We start from the raw sequence: 24375 nt of genomic DNA, 5'->3' as shown, positions 1-24375 counted from the left end.
TAGTGTCATATTTGACCTTTAATATACAGTATAACAACACAGCAGGAACGCTTCTCTTACTGCATCGAGGACTTTGACCATTAGAGAGTACACGGAACACCTCTAAAGCAATTTTTTAGAACAGGGATGTTTGCAGAGAGTTTTATCGTCAGGGGCCTCCAACGGCCCTAGGAGGAAAATCTGCACCGGTGCATCAGCGGCACGTCTTTTTAAAGCTTTTAAAAAGTACTCTTAACTTTGTACTTGTAACTTAGTACTTAACTTTGCTACAGTCGACTCCCCGGCTTCATTAAAACTGGATTCCGTAGCTCTCGGTGGCTCCGGCGGACGTTTTTTTTTTTTTTTTTTTTAAAACACCTTGTGCTGCAAAAAATACAAAAAATACACAGCAAATATGAGAAATGAATGTGGAGCAGGATGATCTTTGAGATGTGCTGGACGTTACACAAGATATGTCACGAGTACATCTCAAGAAATGCTTTCAATGACTTCCTCTGCCACTTGGGAGTGTTTGTAGCAGACAGTCTTCTAACACACACACAAACACACACACACACACACACACACACACACACACACACACACACACTCTCTCTCAACACATGTCTTCAGTGGTCCAGAAGTAGTCTGTTAGCGCTAAAAGGACCAGCCTAAAGATACACACCCTGCAGACCTCCATCAGGGAATACAAAGCATTACTAAAACCACTGGTCCACCAAAAAAGGCAAACTAGCCCCCCCCCAAAAAAAAAAAAAAAGGAAAAGAGGCGTTTACTTTCACTGCACAACAAGCAGAAAAATACCAAGCTTTTTTTTGTGTGTTTTAAGTAGAATGACGCTCTGTGCCTCTCAAACATAACCATTGTAATGTCATAAAACATGTTCCATATGTAGTGTGGTGCTACCAAGAACCTTCCAGGGCGCCGTAATACTGAGCTGTAGGAAGAGATTGGCCTGAAACTGAAAAGCAGCACAATGAAAACATCCCTGCTTCCATGGTCCAAAATAGAAAAAAAGGTCAGTAACAAGAAGTCCTTCCCCACCTCAGGTCAAATGGGAGTCTTGTTGGTTTTGGGATGAAGTCCTGGGTTTTGTCGTGAAAATCTTTCTTTTTGTGGGATGTTCTGGAATATTGGACAAAGTAGTACGCATGCAGGCCTGGTGAAGGAGGGGGTTTAGGCCAGGGCAGGGAAGGCCTCGGGGTCGTCCACGTTGGGGACGGACACGCCGCCGACCTGATGGAAGAACATGGACATACATTCAAGATCGCTTTTTGCTGAGTCCACAAATCAGGTTATGTCAATAATTGACTTATATGTCTCTTATTATGTAACATAATTGACTAAGATGTCAATTATTATGTGAAAAAATTTACTTACATTATGTCAATTATGTAAAAGAATTGGCTAATATGTCAATTATTATGTTAAATAATTGACTAATATTATGTCAATTATTATGTAAAATAATTGACTAATATGTCAATTATGTAAATTAATTGACCTATATTATGTCAAGTACTATGTAAAATAATTGACTAACAATATGTCAGTTATTATGTAAGATAATTGGCTGACATGTCAATTATTATGTAATCTAATTGGCTAATATGGCAATTATTATGTAAACTAATTGGCTAATATGTCAGTTATGTAAAATAATTGGCTAACATGATGTCAATTATGTAAAATTGGCTAACATGTCAATTATTGTGTAAAATAATTGACTAAAATGTCAGTTATTTTGTAAAATAATTGACTGACATGTCAGTTATTTAAAATAATTGCCTATGTCCCTTATGTAAAATAATTGGCTAATATGCCAATTATTATGTAAAATAATTGGCTAACATGTCAGTATTATTATTATGTAAAATAATTGGCTAACATGATGTCAGTTATTATGTAAAATAATTGGCTAATATGTCACTTTTTATGTAAAAATAATGGACTTTTATGTCAAGTATTATGTAAAATAATTGACTAACATTATGTCAGTTATGTAAAATAATTGGCAAATTTGTCACTTTTTATGTAAAAAACAATTGACTAATATGTCAAGTATTAAGCAAAATAATTGACTAACATGTCAGTTATTATGTAAAATAAGGCTAACATGATGTCAATTATTATGTAAAATAATTGACTAATATGTCATTTATTTTGTAAAATAATTGACTAACATTATGTCAGTTATTATGTAAAATAATTGGCTAATATGTCAGTTTTTATGTAAAAATAATTGACTAATATGTTAAGTATTATGTAAAATAATTGACTAACATTATGTAAAATAATTGGCTAATTTGTTAGTTATTATGTAAAAAAAATTGGCTAATACGTCAGTTATTATGTAAAATAATTGGCTAATATGTCAATTATGTAAAATAATTGGCTAATATGTCAGTTATTATGTAAAATAATTGGCTAATATGCCAATTATTACCCTATTTTCCGCACTATAAGGCGCACCTAAAAACCTCCAATTTTCTCAAAAGCTGACAGTGCGCCTTATAATCCGGTGCGCCTTATATATGGACCAATATTGAGCCACAGCAGGTCTCGCAACCCCAGCCTCTACTGTAGCGTCTATTCTATGCGCCTTATAATGCGATGCGCCTTATATATGAACAAAGTTTTAAAGTAGGCCATTTATTGAAGGTGCGCCTTATAATACGGTGTGCCTTATAGTGCGGAAAATACGGTATGTAAAATAATTGGCTATTATGTCAGTTATTATGTAAAATAATTGTCTAACATGATGTCAATTATTATGTAAAATTGTCTAACATGTCAATTATTATGTAAAATAATTGAATAATATTTACGTTATTTTGTAAAATAATTTATGAACATTATGTCAGTTATTTAAAACAATTGGCTAATATGTCAGTTTTTATGTAAAATAATTGACTAACATTGTGTCGGTTATTATGTAAAATAATTGGCTAATATGTCACGTATTATGTAAAATAAGTAGCTAACATGTCAAATATGTAAAATAATTGAATGACATGTCAATTATTATGCAAAATAATTGACCAATATGTAAATTATGTAAAACAATTGGCTAATATGGCAATTATTATGTAAAACAATTCCTTACAATAAATAACATTAATTGTTGTTTACTTGTTTGTTTGTATCATAATTCATGTATACACCATTCATTAAAAGAAATAACATTAATTGTTGTTTGTATTATAATTCATGTATATATCATTCATTAAAAGAAATAATATAAATTGTTGTTTACTTGTTTGTATCATAATTCATGTATACATCATTCCTTACAAGAAATAATATTGTTGTTTGTTTGTATCATAATTCATGTATACATCATTCCTTACAAGAAATAATATTAATTGTTGTTTACTTGTTTGTATCATATTTCATGTATATATCATTCCTTACAAGAAATAATATTAATTGTTGTTTACTTGTTTGTATCATAATTCATGTATATATCATTCCTTACAATAAATAACATTAATTGTTGTTTACTTGTTTGTTTGTATCATAATTCATGTATACACCATTCATTAAAAGAAATAACATTAATTGTTGTTTGTATTATAATTCATGTATACACCATTCATTAAAAGAAATAACATTAATTGTTGTTTGTATTATAATTCATGTATACATCATTCATTAAAAGAAATAATATAAATTGTTGTTTACTTGTTTGTATCATAATTCATGTATACATCATTCCTTACAAGAAATAATATTGTTGTTTACTTGTTTGTATCATAATTCATGTATACATCATTCCTTACAAGAAATAATATTAATTGTTGTTTACTTGTTTGTATCATAATTCATGTATATATCATTCCTTACAATAAATAACATTAATTGTTGTTTACTTGTTTGTTTGTATCATAATTCATGTATACACCATTCATTAAAAGAAATAACATTAATTGTTGTTTGTATTATAATTCATGTATACATCATTCATTAAAAGAAATAATATTGTTGTTTACTTGTTTGTATCATAATTCATGTATACATAATTCCTTACAAGAAATAATATTACTTGTTTGTATCATAATTCATGTATATATCATTCCTTACAATAAATAACATTAATTGTTGTTTACTTGTTTGTTTCATAATTCATGTATACACCAGTCATTAAAAGAAATAACATTAATTGTTGTTTGTATCATAATTCATGTAAACATCATTGTACAAGAAATAATATTAATTGTTGTTTACTTGTTTGTATCATAATTAATGTATATATCATTCCTTACAAGAAATAATATTAATTGTTGTTTACTTGTTTGTATCATAATTCATGTATATATCATTCCTTACAAGAAATAATATTAATTGTTGTTTACTTGTTTGTATCATAATTCATGTATATATCATTCCTTACAAGAAATAATATTGTTGTTTACTTGTTTGTATCATAATTCATGTATGCATCATTCCTTACAAGAAATAATATTGTTGTTTACTTGTTTGTATCATAATTCATGTATACATCATTCCTTACAAAAAAAATAATTGTTGTTTACTTGTTTGTATCATAATTCATGTATACATCATTCCTTACAAGAAATAAGGTGAGCGTTCGTATTTTTATTGATATTTCATGAAAAAAAAACGCAGAGATAATTTTGACGCAAAAATTAATATTTAAAAACTTTGATTTACACATTTATGTGGATATTTCACATGTCTGATAATGACTTTTTTTAAATTAAACTTTTAAGAAAACTCTTTACTCATTTGGCAGTTTGTAGTATAGTGTGAAGCTAAATGGAATGAAATCAAAACAACATAAAAAGGTAGAAGAAATAGGTTGAAAGTGAAAGAATCAAGTCAGTGGAACAACTAACTCCATCTAATGACCATACAAGTATAATGACGTAGTAATGAATTACAAATGAGATTATTTATATGAATTGTTATTCATTCCCAGCACAAGCAGGGTGGCTCCTGCTCAGTGGGCCTCTGGGTGTTCCACAGCAGCTTTTCCACACCACTGCGTTTGTCATTCCACTAGTGTGAGCACATTTGCACCTTTGTGTGGGACTGTACCTTTTCAGAGCGCCCGCCGCCACGCGCCGGCCTGCTGCTGCCCCCGCCACGGCCTCCTCTCCCCCCACGGGAGCCCCCGCGCCCACGGCCCGGGCGGCCCAGGTCTCCAAAGTTGATCTCCAGCTGGGACGTGATGTCATTGGCCGGTTTGCGGAAGTGGTGGTCGGCAGACTCGTCCACGTTGCCCTACACGCGCGGGGAAAGGTTGACATTGTTTATATTGCTGGGAAGAAGGGATGGTTTTTGAAAGGTGAGGCTGCAGGCACCTTGTGGAAGAGAGGTGGTGGTTCTACTTCCGTCTCTGTGGCGTCAATCAGAGCTCCCACGGGCCTCTGAACATGACACACATGACATCGCTTTAAGGAAATGATTCTTTCTCCACTGAAGGAGTAATAATGGAAAGATGAGGGATAATTATTTTATAAATGTTTATCTCTCCAGCATCAAACCACATTTATCACTCACAATCCCTGACCCCGTTTACACTGCACACCTCATCTGATACCCATACCAATATTTAGCTACCAAAATGTATTTCCATACTTTTCTAAATAAAGGGCACCACAAAAGATGTCATTATAGTCTTCATTGTAACAAAACATCTTAGTGTACATGAAACATATGTTTATTATTGTCATTTAGTCCTTAAATAAAATAGTGAACATACTAGACAACTTGTCTTTTAGTAGTAAGTAAACAAACAAAGACTCCTAATTAGTCTGCTGACATATGCAGTAACATATTGTGTCATTTATACACCTATTCAGTGTTTCCCATAAACTGCCAAGATACTTGTGGCGGCGGGGGCGTGGTCACCATGACATCATCGAGTAATTTGCATAATTTACTACAATGATATGATTTTCTCTAAAAAGGCTCAAAAAATGTATACTTACTAATTAATAGTAACAGTTTTGTTTTAAACGTCCATCCATCCATCCATTTTACAATATAATTACAACACTTTATGTACATATTTACATACAGATTTGAACAATAAGTTATTCACTGAAATATATTTATTAATTGTGGTTCTTACAAAAAATATATCTTATAAAATATAAAAGCTAAAATGTCTCTTAAACTTCTGCCCCTTTAATTAGTGCATACTAAATAATTTAACTTTAGCCTACTACTACAACCATATTATTTACCAGCAACATAAAGTGAAACAGAGGCAGAGGTGTCCTGCCACAGTCAGTAACAAATAAACAGAAAACAGTAGTGGTCGAATACAAATAAGGCAACAAGAGAAGTATCCTACACTTCTCTTTTGTAAAGTAAATCTGAACAGCCTATATGGGCATCTACTATAGGATTTGCCTGAGAAGCTGGACAGGACAAAAAAAAATAAATGGCGGGCCGCCACAAATAAATGAATGTGTGGGAAACACTGCTATTATTTTGTACACATTATGAGGGACAAACTGTAGAAATGGATTATTCATCTACTTGTTCATTTACCGTTAATATCTGCTTATTTTCTGTTTTAACATGTTCAGAGGAGTTAGCTTTTTTTCAACTCACATGTAAACAAAAACACGTCCAACAAGGGCTATTTCTTCAGAATGAAAATATATATTTATATATCACATCTAGACTATTATTTTTGCACTATAGACAAGTCATGCACCCAAAATGGGGTGGTCTTAAATAAAAACCCCAAAGCGGATGTTGTGATGAAGTATCCACTTCCTCTGGCGCCCTCGTCTTTCCAATGCACACCAGTGACGTAGCTCGCCCAAAGATGAGCACATTCAGGTCGCATCGCGTTTAGACTGAAGTCACATTTGAAAAGATCAGATTCAGGACTACTTCCTGATGTGGTCTGAATCTGATGGCAAAAGAAGCACTCTGGAGCATTTAGAGTGGTAACGTGTGTGTCACTTGGGGGCAAAAAAATCAATCAATGGGTGTGCGGTGTAAACAGTTTGTACTGGAGTTTGATAAAGATCACATTTTACTGGAGAAAAATCCGATTTTGAGCCACTTTGGCGTGCAGTGTAAACATAGCCCCCATGTAAGAACAGAACACACCTTTTCTTTCTTGAACGTATTCTAACTTGAATGTACAAGGTGACTAACAACAGGAGTCATCTATTGTGCCCAAAATTACTGTAAAAAAAAAAAAAAGAACCCTCCAAAAAACAACAAAACTTTACACTTGACCTGCATATTAACAATATTGTTAGTACAAGCGCTAACGCAGAACAACTACTTTTAACGGCGCCTTGATCCCAAAGAACAGACTATCTTATGCTGATATATTGACATACTGAGCCGCTGCATGGCCTCTGAGTTGGTGAAAGTTAATTCTCAATGTTAAATCTTGCCTCTCGCCTGGATAGTAGAAGGTTGTGGACATGAGAAAGACATGAAAAAAACGCTTGTTTGCGGCCATCTTTTTTTAAATCTGCGTGAGGATTATGATGAATTCTTCATGTAAAGGGGAATATGTAAACATCCCATCAGTCTTTATCCCAGTGAGAGCAGATATTGTACAGTAAGTGATTGTTTCATCATGTTTGTATATCTTGTTTAACACTTGTTGGATCTGCTCATCACTCAGCTTCTAAAACTTGTAGATCATCCTCCTTATATTCGGGTTCAAAAATAGAAGTTTCTGGATCATCATTTGTCTCAAATTAGTCTTTGTTGTCTCTCATCAAGTCTGCCATGATTAGTTAAAGAAAATAGTGAACATTGTGATGCTTCAAATGAACAAAATATATAAATATTACTTGCTGTGTTATTACATGACATAATACTTACACCATGTATATATTACATGTTATTATGAATGTTACTACATGACATATATACTTACATCGTGTATATATTACATGTTATTATGAATGTTACTACATGACATATATACTTACATCATGTATATATTACATGTTATTATGAATGTTACTACATGACATATATACTTACATCATGTATATATTACATGTTATTATGAATATTACTACATGACATATATACTTACATCATGTATATATTACATGTTATTATGAATGTTACTAAATGACATATATACTTACATCATGTATATATTACATGTTATTATGAATGTTACTACATGACATATATACTTACATCATGTATATATTACATGTTATTATGATTGTTACTACATGACATATATACTTACATCATGTATATATTACATGTTATTATGAATGTTACTACATAACATATATACTTACATCATGTATATATTACATGTTATTATGAATGTTACTACATGACATATATACCGTAATTTCCGGACTATAAGCCGCTACTTTTCCCCCTCGTTCTGGTCCCTGCGGCTTATACAAAGGTGCGGCTTATATACGGCCTGTTCTTCTCCGACACCGACGAAGAGGATTTCGGTGGTTTTAGTACGCAGGAGGAAGACGATGACACAATGATTAAAGACTGACTTTTCATATACCGGTAGGCTGGTTATTTTGATAACGTACAGGCGAGCACTTTGTATTACTTTGCAGCGTTGTATTATTTGTACTCTGCACGAATGCTGTTCGCCATGTCAAAGATGTGAAAGTTTGATTGAATGATTGAAAGATTTATTGTTAATAAATGGGACGCTTTGCCTTCCCAAACAGTCATCTCTGTCCCGACAATCCCCTCCGTGCTAGCAGGAACCCCTATATACTACGCTAATTACACATCAAAACCCTGCGGCTTATAGTCGGGTGCGGCTTATATATGGAGCAATCTGTATTTTCCCCTAAATTTAGCTGGTGCGGCTTATAGTCAGGTGCGGCTTATAGTCCGGAAATTACGGTACTTACAGCTTGTATATAAAACGATGATAAGGGTTTTTGGATGTTTTTAGAGCGCTTTATAGGCGAAATAGAGTGAATAACAGTACCTCCATTGTTAGCTGACTTTTGCTAGCATTTATTCGTGAGTTAGAATGCATAAAAAAAGAAAATGAAGTGTTCTTGTCTTACATAATAGACCAAATGAAAAAGTGCAGTTAAATGTCGTGCATTAGGTGATCACTTTGCATACATGCTCTATGGTAGAGAAGTGCATTTAACTACACCCACTTTAAATAAGTTACACATGTATCTTGTCTTAGTTCCTTCAAGCATGACTCATCAACTTACAACCAAACCTATTTCTACATAGTGTGGCCATACTCACATCCTCACTCTTGGACTTGTGCAGCACGTATCCTTTCTTCCACTGGCTGTCGGCGCCCTCGTTGGGCTTGCGGATGTTGAACTCCACCTTGGTGCGCTCCTTGTCCTGCATGGCCTTCCACTCGTCCAGCGTCATCTCCCGGGGGCCCTCGCTCTTCACATCCTCCACCTCGTTCTCCCTGCGGAGGCGTCACGGCAGGTTAGGCCACGGACGCGTCAAACCGCTGAGGTTTTCTACATGCTCCCTAACCTTGGCGGCCGGAAGTACACAAGACACCAGTAGTGGGAGAGACCCTTTACGATTTAGGACCACTACAACGTGGGGAACGTCAATCAAACACCCTGAGCTTCTCTGGCTGGACAGGAAGTGCACACTTACTTGTTCTCAGAGCCGGCAGGTGCAGCCTCTTCTCCCTCAGGGGTCGCCTCAACAGCAGGAGCCTGCTCGGCCTCACTGAAGACACAAACATCTCTTAGATACCACAGTTCTCCTGCATCCATGGCATGTCAGTGTCAGCTAGGTGGAGAATCATAGCATCACATCAATCACAAACAAGGTGGAATGGTCACTCTTACACTACATCCAAATCACTGTTGACCAATCAGCACGCAGCACCTCCCTTATGGTGCAACACCACAGTCACAGGTACCTTAACAACACTAACTACTTCAAAGTAGGGCTGTCCCCGTACCAAAATGTATTTCCATACTTTTCTAAATAAAAAGGACCACAAAAAATGTCATTATTGTCTTTATTTGAACAAAACATCTTCGGGTACATGAAACATATGTTTATTATTGTAATTTAGTCCTTAAATAAAATAGTGAACATACTAGACAACTTGTCTTTTAGTAGTAAGTAAACAAACAAAGACTCCTAATTAGTCGTATGCAGTAACATATTGTGTCATTTATACACCTATTATTTTGTACACATTATGAGGGACAAACTGTAAAAATGGATCATTAATCTACTTGTTCATTTACTGTTAATATCTGCTTATTTTCTCTTTTAACATGTTCTATCTACACTTCTGTTCAAATGTAATAATCACTTATTCTTCTCTTCTTTAATACTTTACATTAGTTTTGGATGATACCACACATTTAGGTATGGTATATTTATAAGTTTTGCCCTAACTTAACCAATGGTGACTTATCATAGTAAACAACCAACCAATAATGAATGTTCTTGTACGTAAACCAACCAACCAATGGAGTTAACGTATAAGTTGTCCCCTGCCCTTCGCTACGTAGTTTCCATCTTTAGGTTCATCATTTTTAATGGAAAACAATAGTTTAAACCACTGGTTTATCAAAAACCCCACTCATTACAGGAAAACCGTAATTGTTGGCAGGTATGGCAAATAGACGGATCAAGATCTTAACACATTGTAGGTTGGAAAAAACAAAGAAAAACGGAAAATATTTGTAAAATATTTTTACAGAGATAAAAGACAGATTTACAAGTATAGATGGAAAACTCACATGCCTACTCTTTAGAGCACAGCCACATTCACCAACATCTATCATCTGCAGCTGTTGACACTCTATTAAGCATTTCTTAACTACCCTTTACATCAGACCTGGGCAAATTAAGGCCCGGGGGCCACATGCGGCCCGTTAAGCTTTTCAATCTGGCCCACCGGACATTCACAACATTTTGTTTTTAGATCTTTAAGATGGAAACTGTAGCTGTCATCTTGAACTATACAAAGTATTTCACTTGTTGGACTCTGTGCTTTTGCATGATATACTAGTTACTATGGTCATCTAATTGGTTACTATGGTCCTCTAAGGAGTTACTATGGTCATCTAATTAGTTACTATGGTCATCTAAGGAGTTACTATGGTCATCTAAGGAGTTACTATGGTCATTTAATTAGATACTATGGTCCTCTAAGGAGTTACTATGGTCATCTAAGAAGTTACTATGGTCATCTAATTAGTTACTATGGTCATCTAAGGAGTTACTATGGCAATCTAAGGAGTTACTATGGTCATCTAAGGAGTTACTATGGCAATCTAAGGAGTTACTATGGTCATCTAAGTAGTTACTATGGTCATCTAATTAGTTATTATGGCCATCTAAGGAGTTACTATGGCAATCTAAGGAGTTACTATGGTCATCTAAGGAGTTACTATGGCAATCTAAGGAGTTACTATGGTCATCTAAGTAGTTACTATGGTCATCTAATTAGTTATTATGGCCATCTAAGTAGTTACTATGGCAATCTAAGGAGTTACTATGGTCATCTAAGGAGTTACTATGGCAATCTAAGGAGTTACTATGGTCATCTAAGTAGTTACTACGGTCATCTAATTAGTTATTATGGCCATCTAAGTAGTTACTATGGTCATCTAATTAGTTACTATGGTCATCTAATTAGTTACTATGGTCATCTAAGGAGTTACTATGGCAATCTAAGGAGTTACTATGGTCATCTAAGGAGTTACTATGGCAATCTAAGGAGTTATTATGGCCATCTAAGTAGTTACTATGGCCATCTAATTAGTTACTATGGCCATCTAAGTAGTTACTATGGTCATTAAATTAGTTACTATGGCCATCTAATTAGTTACTATGGCCATCTAATTAGTTACTATGGCCATCTAAGTAGTTACTATGGCCATGTAAGTAGTTACTATGGTCATCTAATTAGTTACTATGGCCATCTAATTAGTTACGATGGTCATCTAATTAGTTACGATGGTCATCTAATGAGTTACTATGGTCATCTAATGAGTTACTATGGTCATGTGATTAGTTACTATGGTCATGTGATTAGTTACTATGGTCATGTAATGAGTTACTATGGTCATGTAATGAGTTACTATGGTCATCTAAGTCAGACGAGGCACCAAGCAGTGTTTCCAGAGTGAAATGTGGGTGTCAGGGACAGACGTGGAAGGAGATTTTTACAACAAAGTTGTAAAGCTTAGTGATCAGATATATCAGATTGTAGGTGGGTTTTTTTTACCCTTCGTGTTCATATTTTGCTGTTTTTGTTGCATTTTTGTTGTGTTTCGCTTGATTGTAAAATATGTGGATGGAGAGGTGGTGTGACGTTCATATGTTGTCAATATTCAGTGTTTTATCCTTCATAGTTAATATTGTAACATTCTTTTTTTTCATGTACATTCTGGGTGTCTCATTCAGTAAAAAACTGCAATATTAAATTCCGTTTTTAAGACTGTCTGTCATAACGTTTTGTTAGAATAATTATGTATAAGTTATCGCACAACTCTTATGCTTAAAGGCCGTTGCTATAGTTATGATCAATTGTGCTGAAGTTGTACTGTTCTATCAGTGCAAAGGCACAACTTGTAATCTTGCTTTGCGAGTTGTCTCGTATCATTAGTTTGTTTCCAGACCCTGCCTGCTGACAGCCAAGGACGGACATCGAGTACCTCGACGCAGACAAAACAGCGACATGGCGAAATCGCGAGTGTCAGCACATTTCCATTCTGAAGAAGCAGCCTCAGCGATGTTAACTAGGCACCTCCCAAATAAATAGAGGAGCATGTGGGACTGTACCTTAGAGCGCAGGGAGAAACTGTAACTGAGTGTACAGCCCAATACGTCTCTCCTCATGAGCAAAATTCTACTCTGACTCTGCTTGATTCCTTCTTCTTGTCTTGTGTAATAGATAGTTCGCTGTTTGAACCTGACGCGTTTTTAGCTTTCAATCAGACATTATTGTGAGGTTTTGTATTAGTGTTCCTAGTCCCCCAGGCACTTTTTTTCCCTCTAAATTTGGCCTCTGAGTCAAAATAATTGCCCAGGCTTGTTTTTATAAGGTTTATTTTAAGTGATTTTACAATTGTGTTGACATTATATTTACTCTCTGAGGGGAATATAACCAGAGGAAGGGTACATTTGTAATAAATATGTATTTCTTCCGGTGGTTATTTGAAATCCTAAATAGGTGATAAAACCCATGACTGATGATTGATAAGGACCAATATGAAAGAGTTACAATTCTGGTGTATGTTTGCTGTCATAATGGTGTGGGATTCTTCTCACCTGGCTTCCTCCTTCACGTTTCCCCAGTTGTGTGAGCCGCTGCCACCACGCTTTTCCTCAGTTCTAGGATTCCTGGAGACCACCACAACGCTGGTCAAGTAACACTCTCTCTTTCTGCGAGCCAAAGACACCACAAACTCACGATTTGTCACCGCTGCTGTGTCGGTCAAAGTCTCGTTTGCCACGGGAGTCGAAGCCGTCGCCTCTTCCCATGCCTCGCCCTCGTCCGCCGCGACCCCCTCGGCCGCCGCCGCCGCGCCCTCTTGGGGGCCGCTCGCCAGAAGGCCTGAAGAGCAGGAGCGACAAGAGGAGCTCAAATCTTGCACTTTTAGAGGAGAGTTTAGTTGTTTTAGGACTGCAAAGAATCATCAGTTGGGGAAAAGATGTGATGGATGTTTAATAAACATTACAGTGTTTCCCATAAACTGCCAAGATACCTGTGGCGGTGGGGGCGTGGCTATGGGCGTGGTCACCATGACATCATCGAGTAATTTGCATAATTTACTACAATGATATGATTTTCTCTAAAAAGGCTAAAAAAATGTATACTTACTAATTAATAATAACAGTTTTGTTTTAAACGTCCATCCATCCATCCATTTTACAATATAATTACAACACTTTATGTACATATTTATATACAGATTTGAACAATAAGTTATTCACTGAAATATATTTGTTAATTGTGGTTCTTACAAAAAATATATCTTATAAAATATAAAAGCTAAAATGTCTCTTTAAGCTCTGCCCCTTTAATTAGTGCATACTAAATAATTTAACTTTAGCCTACTACTACAACCATATTATTTACCAGCAACATAAAGTGAAACAGAGGCAGAGGTGTCCTGCCACAGTCAGTAACAAATAAATAGAAAACAGTAGTGGTCAAATACAAATAAGGCAACAAGAGAAGTATCCTACACTTCTCTTTTGTAAAGTAAATCTGAACAGCCTATATGGGCATCTACATCAACTATAGGATTAACTCTCCTTTTTAATTTTCCTGAGGGAACTCTCCTGAAGGAATCAATAAAGTACTATCTATCTATCTATCTATGATTTTCCTGAGAAGCTGGACAGGACAAAAAAAAAAAAAAAAAAAAAAAAAAAAATTTTAATTGGTGGCGGACGTAATTCTTTTGTGGCGGGCCGCCACAAATAAATGAATGTGTGGGAAACACTGCATTATAAAAGCCAATGTTTTCCCAAGACTACTCCATTGAAGCACCTACAGAGATGTACTGTATGTCGCACTGCTGTTGGCTCAAAGAAGGAGAAAAAGAGCAAAGGGCCCAAAGAAGACGAAAGCTGTGAAAATGTTGTGCAATCATTTCAAAATGAAAATGTGAATATAGCGTTACGTTGATGACGCAGCACGTTACCAGAACACACCCTACAATATTTAAGAAGGGCAAAAAAGCACAAACAAGGTAAAAGTCTACTTTGGTAGCGCATTGCATTTGTACTCTGAGTTCCTTGTCGGAATTTCAACTTGAACTTGATGTGGGATTTCACACTCGGAAAGTCGGAGCATTCTCACCACCCCCAAGTTGTTTTCAAAGATGGCTGCTCTGGATGTAAACAACACATCTATACTATCTGTTATTAGGGACGGCGTGGCGAAGTTGGTAGAGTGGCCGTGCCAGCAATCGGAAGGTTGCTGGTTACTGGGGTTCAATCCCCACCTTTTACCATCCTAGTCACGTCCGTTGTGTCCTTGGTCAAGACACTTCACCCTTGCTCCTGATGGCTGCTGGTTAGCGCCTTGCATGGCAGCTCCTGCCATCAGTGTGTGTGAATGGGTGAATGTGGAAATACTGTCAAAGCGCTTTGAGTACCTTGAAGGTAGAAAAGCGCTATACAAGTATAACCCATTTATCATTTATTTATCATTAGCACTTCTGATTCCTTTTTGTCACACTAAATCAGCCTGCGCCTATTTATCATTTATTACTGCTTTTTAGTTGCCTATTTATGATTTATTACTGCTTTTTAGTTGCCTATTTATGATTTATTACTGCTTTTTAGTTGCCTATTTATGATTTATTACTGTTTTTAGTTGCCTATTTATGATTTATTACTGGTTGTAGTTACCTATTCATGATATATTACTGTTTTTTTAATGCCTATTTATGATTTATTACTGTTTTTTATGCCTATTTATGATTTATTACTGCTTTTTAGTTGCCTATTTATAATTTATTACTGCTTTTAGGTTGCCTATTTATGATTTATTACGGTTTTTGTAGTTGCCTATTTATAATTTATTACCGTTTTTGTAGTTGCCTATTTATAATTTATTACCGTTTTTGTAGTTGCCTATTTATAATTTATTACTGTTTTTGTAGTTGCCTATTTATGATTTACTACCGTCTTTTTAGTTGCCTATTTATGATTTACTACCGTCTTTTTAGTTGCCTATTTATGATTTACTACCGTCTTTTTAGTTGCCTATTTATAATTTATTACTGTTCTTACTTGCCCATTTCTGATTTATTACTGTTTTTTAGTAGCCCATTTATAATTTATTACTGTTCTTTTAGTTGCTTATTTATGATATATTACTGTTTTTAGTTGCCTATTTATGATTTATCACCGTTTTTTAGTTGCCTATTTATAATTTATTACTGTTTTTTAGTTGCCTATTTATAATTTACAACCGTTTTTTTAGTTGCCTATTTATGATTTACTATCGTTTTTTAGTTGCCTATTTATAATTTATTACTGTTTTTTTAGTTGCCTATTTATAATTTATTACTGTTTTTTTAGTAGCTTATTTATGATTTATCACCGTTTTTAGTTGACTATTTATAATTTATTACTGTTTTTTTAGTTGCCTATTTATGATTTATTACTGTTTAGTTGCCTTTTCATGATTTATTACCATTTTTTTAGTTGCCTATTTATGATTTATTACCATTTTTTTGGTTGCCTATTTATAATTTATTACCGTTTTTTTAGTTGCCTATTTATGATTTATTACTGTTTTTTTAGTTGCCTATTTATGATTTATTAGTTTTTGTAGTTGCCTATTTATGATTTATTACCGATATTTAGTTGCCTATTTATGATTTATTACTTTTTTTAGTTGCCTATTTATGAGTTTACCGTTTTTTAGTTTTCTATTTATGATTTATTACTGTTTTTTAGTTGCCTATTTATGATTTATTACCATTTTTTTGGTTGCCTATTTCTAATTTATTACCGTTTTTTTAGTTGCCTATTTATGATTTATTACTGTTTTTTTAGTTGCCTATTTATAATTTATTACCATTTTTTTGGTTGCCTATTTCTAATTTATTACCGTTTTTTTAGTTGCCTATTTATGATTTATTACTGTTTTTTTAGTTGCCTATTTATGATTTATTAGTTTTTGTAGTTGCCTATTTATGATTTATTACCGATATTTAGTTTTCTATTTATGATTTATTACTGTTTTTTAGTTGCCTATTTATGATTTATTACCGTTTTTTTAGCTGCCTATTTATGACCGTTTTTTAGTTGCCTATTTATGATTTTTGACCATTTTTTAGTTGGCTATGATTTATTACTGTTTTTCTAGTTGCCTATTTATGATTTTTGACCATTTTTTAGTTGGCTATGATTTATTACTGTTTTTCTAGTTGCCTATTTATGATTTATGAAAATGGTGACCCGAATTTTAATGCGAAATATACAGATTTTTTTTTTTACAGTGCACATAAAAAAATAGATTTAACTAAATGAAGCAATTGTGTGTGAATGCGCCAATGCTGAAGAGGAACTGACAGAATGTAGTATGAATGTAAGAATAGTTTGAAAGTTGAGGAGTTTGAATTTCCAGGAAAACCGGAATTTGGTTTGGAACTTGGGAAAGTGATAGTTTAAATGTCCATTATGGTGGAATGTGTTGATGTTGGAATGCTTTGAATAGGCTGAAAAATGTGGGAATTGTAGAAGTGTGAAAAATGGATAATTCCTTTTGAATGGGGAAAATGTCCCTAAAAACTGAGAATTTTAGGAAATCCGGGAATTTTTTTTTTTTACAATTGTGTAAGTAGAGCACACAATTCCTGAACAGGCTGAATATTTTGAAGTTGGAAGGGTTTGAATCAGATGAAAAATGTGGGAGTTGTGGAACTTTGAAAAATGTCCCATTCTTTTCAATGGGAATTTCATGGAAATGTGGGAAATTTTGGGAAAACAGGGAATTTTTCGGAAAATGCAAAGCAATTCTTCTGAATGAGTTGAAATGGTTGGTGTTGAAATTTTTCAAATTGTTGAAGTAGTAACATTTTTAATGGTATTACGGAATTCCTGGAATTTTGGGAATAATAAATAGATGAATCTTGGTGTAGAAAACATGTGTGAATGTTTTGGAACATTCACAACATTATAAAATGTATGGGCAAATTCTGTTCCAACTAATATCTGTCAGTAGTCTCGCTATGGAAGGGCTAAAAACTACAACATGGCGGACGGGGAGAAGACGTGGAGGCACGTAAGTAGGACCCGCCCACAAGAAGAGAGGGTCAGAAAGTAAGACATCACCTATGCAACATGTAGGGCAAAGCAGCACCATGACATGTTGTGTACACCAGTGTTTTTCAACCACTGCGCCGCGCCACACTAGTGTGCCGTGAGACAATGTCTGGTGTGCCTTGGGAAATTATGCAACTTACCTAATTGGTCCAAAAAATACTATTTGCAAATCAATAATGTAAAACGCCATATCAGTAGGTGGCAGCAGGTAGTAGAAGTCGAAAGGCGTCAAGGATGTTTTGTCGTGATCCCAATATGCAGAGCACAGCGGGAGACGGCGTGCAGGTAAAAAAAAGGTATGCAACGCTTCAATCAAAAATGAGCAAAACGGAAAGGAAAAGGCACTGAAGCATAGGGATGGCTATGCAAAACGAAAGTAAAACTGAACTGGCTACAAAGTAAACAAAGACAGAATGCTGGACGACAGCAAAGACTTACAGCGTGTACAAATGGCCAAGGTTTCTCATTGTCATCTCATTGGGTTGAGTTTTTCCTTGCCCTGATGTGGGATCTGAGCCCAGGATGTCGTTGTGGCTTGAGCAGCCCTTTGAGACACTCGTGATTTAGGGCTATATAAGTAAACATTGATTGATTGATTGATTGACATGGCAATCCACAATGTCCCCACAAAGAAGGAAGTGAATTATATTTATATAGCGCTTTTCTCTAGTGACTCAAAGCGCTTTACATAGTGAAAGCCAATATCTAAGTTACATTCAAACCAGGGTGGGTGGCACTAGGAGCAGGTAGGTAAAGTGTCTTGCCCAAGGGCACAACGGCAGTGACTAGGATGGCGAAAGCAGGGCCCAGACCTGGAACCCTCAAGTTGCTGGCATGGAACCCTGAAGTTGCTGGCACGCACAACTGAAATAGTCTTGTTTTCCAATAGAAAGCAGGTCAGGCAATAGCACTCAAAGGAAGGCGTGAAGCTGCTACAGGAAAACCACAGACTAAACAGGAAGGGCCACCAAAATAACAGCGCAAGACAGGAAATAAAGCACTACACACAGGAAAACAACAACAAACTCAAAATAAAGCACGACAACCTGGTGTAGTTTCATTTTTTAACCTTTTCTGCTACTGGTGGTATTTTTTTAAAGAAAAAAAATGTGCCTTGGCTCAAAAAAGGTTGATAAACACTGGTGTAGACCACAAGGAAGTGTTCTAAAAGTAGAAATAAATCATAATAGTGGTGTAGACCACAAGGAAGTGTACTTAAAGTAGAAGTAAATCCTAATAGTGGTGTAGACCACAAGGAAGTGTACTTAAAGTAGAAGTAAATCCTAATAGTGGTGTAGACCACAAGGAAGTGTACTTAAAGTAGAAGTAAATCCTAATAGTGGTGTAGACCACAAGGAAGTGTTCTAAAAGTAGAAGTAAATCCTAATAGTGGTGTAGACCACAAGGAAGTGTTCTTAAAGTAGAAGTAAATCCTAATAGTGGTGTAGACCACAAGGAAGTGTTCTAAAAGTAGAAGTAAATCCTAATAGTGGTGTAGACCACAAGGAAGTGTTCTAAAAGTAGAAGTAAATCCTAATAGTGGTGTAGACCAGTGTTTTTCAACCTTTTTTGAGGCAAGGCACGTTTTTTGTCATTTAAGAATACGGAGGCACACCACCAGCAGAAAACGTAAAAAAAATGATACTCCACCAGGTCGTCGTGCCTTATTTTGACTTTGTTGGTGTTTTCCTGTGCTTTAGTTCTTATCTTGCGCTGTTATTTTGGTGGCCCTTCCTGTTTTGTTGTTGATTTCCTGTAGCAGTTTCATGTCTTCCTTTGAGCGCTATTCCCCCACACCTGCTTTGTTAGCAAGCAAGGCTATTGAAGTTGTCGCTACCCTTCTTTGTGTGGACATTGTTGATTGTCACGTCATGTGCGGATGTACTTTGCGGACGCTGTAAGTTTTTGCTGTCGTCCAGCATTCTGTTGACTTTGTAGCCAGTTCAGTTTTGCTTTCGTTTTGCGTACCTTTTCCTTTCCCTTTTGTTCATTTTTAGTTTGAGCGTTACATACCTTTTTACCTGCACGCCGTGGTCTACATATTGGGATCACAACAAACCATCCTCGTCTCACCGACAGATTTCGACTTTTACAAAGCAATTAGCTACCTGCTGCCACCTACTGACACGGAGTATTACGTGGTTACCCTGCCGAGTTCTACACAGCACAGACACTAAGCAGCGGCACATTATTTGCAGATTATAATTATTCATTTGCAAAAAATTTTTTTTTTTGGACCAATTAGGTGAAGTTTCGTAATTTCCCACGGCACACCAGACAATATCTCACGGTATACAAGTGAGATACAGTCTGGTGTGCCGTGGGAGATTATCTAATTTCACCTATTTGGGTTAAAAATTTTTTTGCAAACCAGTTATTCTAGTCTGCAAATGATGTGTTGTTGTTGAGTGTCGGTGCTGTCTAGAGCTCGGCAGAGTAACCGTGTAATACTCTTCCATATCAGTAGGTGGTAGCAGGTAGCTAATTGCTTTGTAGATGTGGGAAACATCGGGAGGCAGTGTGCAGGTAAAAAGGTGTCTAATGCTTAAACCAAAAATAAACAAAAGGTGAGTGCCCCTAAGAAAAGGCATTGAAGCTTAGGGAAGGCTATGCAGAACAAAACTGGCTACAAAGTAAACAATAACAGAATGCTGGACGACAGCAAAGACTTACTGTGGAGCAAAGATAATGTACATCCGAACATGACATGACAATCAACAATGTCCCCACAAAGAAGGATAAAAACAACTGAAATATTCTTGCTTGCTAAAACAAAGTAAATGCCGGAAATATCGCTCAAAGGAAGACATGAAACTGCTACAGGAAAATACCAAAAAAAGAGAAAAAGCCACCAAAATAGGAGCGCAAGACAAGAAGTAAAACACTACACACAGGAAAACAGCAAAAAAGTCCAAATAAGTCAGGGTGTGATGTGACAGGTGGTGACAGTACACCTACTTTGAGACAAGAGCTATAGTGATGCATGCTTGGTTATGCTTTAAAGTCATATCCAACAATTGCGACAACGACTTTTAACTGTCAATCGAGTTTCGTTTTTTAATGATTTCTGCTGGTGGTGTGCCTCCGCATTTTTTATATGCAAAAAATGTGCCTTGGCTCAAAAAAGGTTGAAAAACACTGGTGTAGACCACAAGGAAGTGCTCTAAAAGTAGAAATTAATCATAATAGTGGTGTAGCCCACACAGAAGTGTTCTAAAAGTAGAAATAAATCATAATAGTAGTGTAGCCCACAAGGAAGTGTTGTAAAAGTAGAAGTGCATCCTAATAGTGGTGTAGCCCACAAGGAAGTGTTCTAAAAGTAGAAGTAAATCCTAATAGTGGTGTAGCCCACAAGGAAGTGTTCTAAAAGTAGAAATAAATCCTAATAGTGGTGTAGACCACAAGGAAGTGTTGTAAAAGTAGAAGTGCATCCTAATAGTGGTGTAGACCACAAGGAAGTGTTCTAAAAATAGAAGTGCATCCTAATAGTGGTGTAGACCACACGGAAGTGTTGTAAAAGTAGAAGTAAATCCTAATAGTGGTGTAGACCACAAGGAAGTGTTGTAAAAGTAGAAGTGCATCCTAATAGTGGTGTAGACCACACGGAAGTGTTGTAAAAGTAGAAGTAAATCCTAATAGTGGTGTAGACCACAAGGAAGTGTTGTAAAAGTAGAAGTGCATCCTAATAGTGGTGTAGACTACAAGGAAGTGCATCCTAATAGTGGTGTAGACCACAAGGAAGTGTTGTAAAAGTAGAAGTGCATCCTAATAGTGGTGTAGACCACAAGGAAGTGTTGTAAAAGTAGAAGTGCATCCTAATAGTGGTGTAGACCACAAGGAAGTGTTGTAAAAGTAGAAGTGCATCCTAATAGTGGTGTAGACCACAAGGAAGTGTTGTAAAAGTAGAAGTGCATCCTAATAGTGGTGTAGACCACAAGGAAGTGTTGTAAAAGTAGAAGTAAATCCTAATAGTGGTGTAGACCACATGGAAGTGTTGTAAAAGTAGAAGTGCATCCTAATAGTGGTGTAGACCACAAGGAAGTGTTCTAAAAGTAGAAATAAATCCTAATAGTGGTGTAGACCACAAGGAAGTGTTGTAAAAGTAGAAGTGCATCCTAATAGTGGTGTAGACCACACGGAAGTGTTGTAAAAGTAGAAGTAAATCCTAATAGTGGTGTAGACCACAAGGAAGTGTTCTAAAAGTAGAAGTGCATCCTAATAGTGGTGTAGACCACAAGGAAGTGTTGTGAAAGTAGAAGTGCATCCTAATAGTGGTGTAGACCACAAGGAAGTGTTGTAAAAGTAGAAGTAAATCCTAATAGTGGTGTAGACCACATGGAAGTGTTGTAAAAGTAGAAGTGCATCCTAATAGTGGTGTAGACCACAAGGAAGTGATCCTAATAGTGGTGTAGACCACAAGGAAGTGTTGTAAAAGTAGAAATAAATCCTAATATGAGCCATCGCTCCTCACTTGTCAGCGGAGAAGTCCATGGTGCTTCCTTCGGGCTTCTCCTCCGCGGGCTTCTCGAAGCGGCGCTCCCGAGGAGGTCTCCGGTCCGGCCTCTTGTCTGCCGGCCGCCCGTCACCTTGGCCCCCCTGGTGTTGTGGACCCTGCTGCTCGGGCCTCCGACCCACTCTCCGGATACCTGTCGGAGCACACAGCGGCAGGTGCACACTCAGTCGCCGGTGTCAGAGCCTTCCACGGTCCCGACAATGAATCCCTCCCCGTCGGCGCTGACGTTCCAAAGGCAAGACAACCTCCAGGCGTCCTCTACCAACAAGCGGAGAAGGTCCATGTTGACCTCCCGCCAAGTGACGCCTTCCAGCGGCAACTAGCAGCTAGCAGCGGAGCATCATTCCGACTAAAAAGAAAGAGTGTTTACCTTCTTTCTTCAGGGGCACCGGAGGCTGGGACTCCTCCTTCTTGTCCGGCACCGGATTCTTCCTGTCCTTCTGCGACTCCTTCCTGGGCTGCTTGGCGGCTTGAGCCGCGGTCTTAGCGGAGCCAGCCGCGGCCCCCTCCTTCTTCTTGTTTTCCGCAGCTTTTAGGATCTCGGACGGGTCGGACTCGTCGTCCGGTAACTGGTCGAACCGGTTGGTTACGACGCAGCCGAAGCCTTCTTGCAGGTGCCCGGGCATGATGGCGCCCCTTCAGCTGGATATCACCTCCGAGTCGACGAGGCGATGCGAAGTGTTCGCTGGATGGCGCCACAAGATGGCCGGGGAGAGCGGCCCCTTCTCTTCCGGTGGAAGGCAACATCCGGGACATGGGAAGGCGCGCGCCAATCTAATGTTTTTGTTTTTATTGACATTATATAATGACGTGCTTTCATGTCCCCGGAGAATAATCGGCTTTTTTCTCAAAGATGTCCCCAAATACTTTAATCGGTGTAACTTCAACTGCACTTAAAAAAAAAAAAAGATCTAAATTAAGGGTCAAACTCCAGGCTCGGGGGCCAGATCTGCCCCAGCACCTCAACGTGTGGCCCGTGAATAATAAGCGTTAATAATGTCTTACTAAATGTATTTCTTCTTTACATTTTGACATTAAAAACACATTTACTGCATATCATTTAAACTTTAATATCTACTAATATTCATACCGACAGCCATCAGACTGTATAATGCATATGTTCCTTTTTCACTGGACTTAAATGAATAATGTATTTATGTTATTCACATGTAAATATTGCTGTATAATACAGTATTTATATTATTCACATGTTAATAATGATGTAAAATAGACTGTATTTATATTATTCACATGTAAATAATGCTGTATAATAAACTGTATTTATGTTATTCACATGTAAATAATGCTGTATAATAAACTGTATTTATGTTATTCACATGTAAATAATGCTGTATAATAGACTGTATTTATGTTATTCACATGTGAATAATGCTGTATAATAGACTGTATTTATATTATTCACATGTAAATAATGCTGTATAATAGACTGTATTTATATTATTCACATGTGAATAATGCTGTATTTATATTATTCACATGTAAATAATGTTGTACAATAGACTGTATTTATGTTAATCACATGTGAATAATGCTGTATAATAGACTGTATTTATATTATTCACATGTGAATAATGCTGTATTTATATTATTCACATGTAAATAATGTTGTATAATAGACTGTATTTATGTTATTCACATGTGAATAATGCTGTATAATAGACTGTATTTATATTATTCACATGTGAATAATACTTTATAATAGACTGTATTTATATTATTCACATGTGAATAATGCTGTATAAGAGACTGTACTTATATTATTCAAATGTGAATAATGCTGTATAATAGACTGTATTTATGTTATACACATGTGAATAATGCTGTATAATAGACAGTATTTATATTATTCACATGTGAATAATGCTGTATAATAGACTGTATTTATATTATTCACATGTGAATAATGCTGTATAATAGACTGTATTTATATTATTCACATGTGAATAATGCTTTATAATAGACTGTATTTATATTATTCAAATGTAAATAATGCTGTATAATAGACTGTATTTATGTTATTCACATGTGAATAATGCTGTATAATAGACTGTATTTATATTATTCACATGTGAAT

General features: G+C 36.0%; 1 protein-coding gene across 2 annotated transcripts; it reads right to left on the bottom strand.

The window, feature by feature from the left end:
* Positions 1-23027, bottom strand: LOC133650166 (SERPINE1 mRNA-binding protein 1-like). 2 transcript variants are annotated; one of them, XR_009826198.1, is made up of 10 exons: positions 22651-23027; positions 22239-22413; positions 13389-13532; positions 13247-13318; positions 9599-9673; positions 9221-9398; positions 5326-5391; positions 5060-5245; positions 1043-1234; positions 1-959 (listed from the first exon to the last, which is right to left on the bottom strand). XR_009826198.1 is itself a non-coding variant. In XM_062047090.1 (9 exons), exons 1-9 carry the CDS (start codon positions 22904-22906, stop codon positions 1175-1177), a joined length of 1212 nt encoding a protein of 403 aa, XP_061903074.1. In that variant the 5' UTR covers positions 22907-23027; the 3' UTR covers positions 1-1174. The 2 variants fall into 2 exon arrangements, 1 of the variants encoding a protein (XP_061903074.1); XM_062047090.1 differs by having other exon boundaries at positions 1-1234.
* Positions 23028-24375: the final 1348 nt, after the last annotated feature.

The sequence above is a fragment of the Entelurus aequoreus genome, linkage group LG05 (assembly GCF_033978785.1).
Source record: "Entelurus aequoreus isolate RoL-2023_Sb linkage group LG05, RoL_Eaeq_v1.1, whole genome shotgun sequence".
Lineage (NCBI taxonomy): Eukaryota > Metazoa > Chordata > Actinopteri > Syngnathiformes > Syngnathidae > Entelurus > Entelurus aequoreus.
This window is presented reverse-complemented; position numbering and strand designations above follow the sequence as displayed.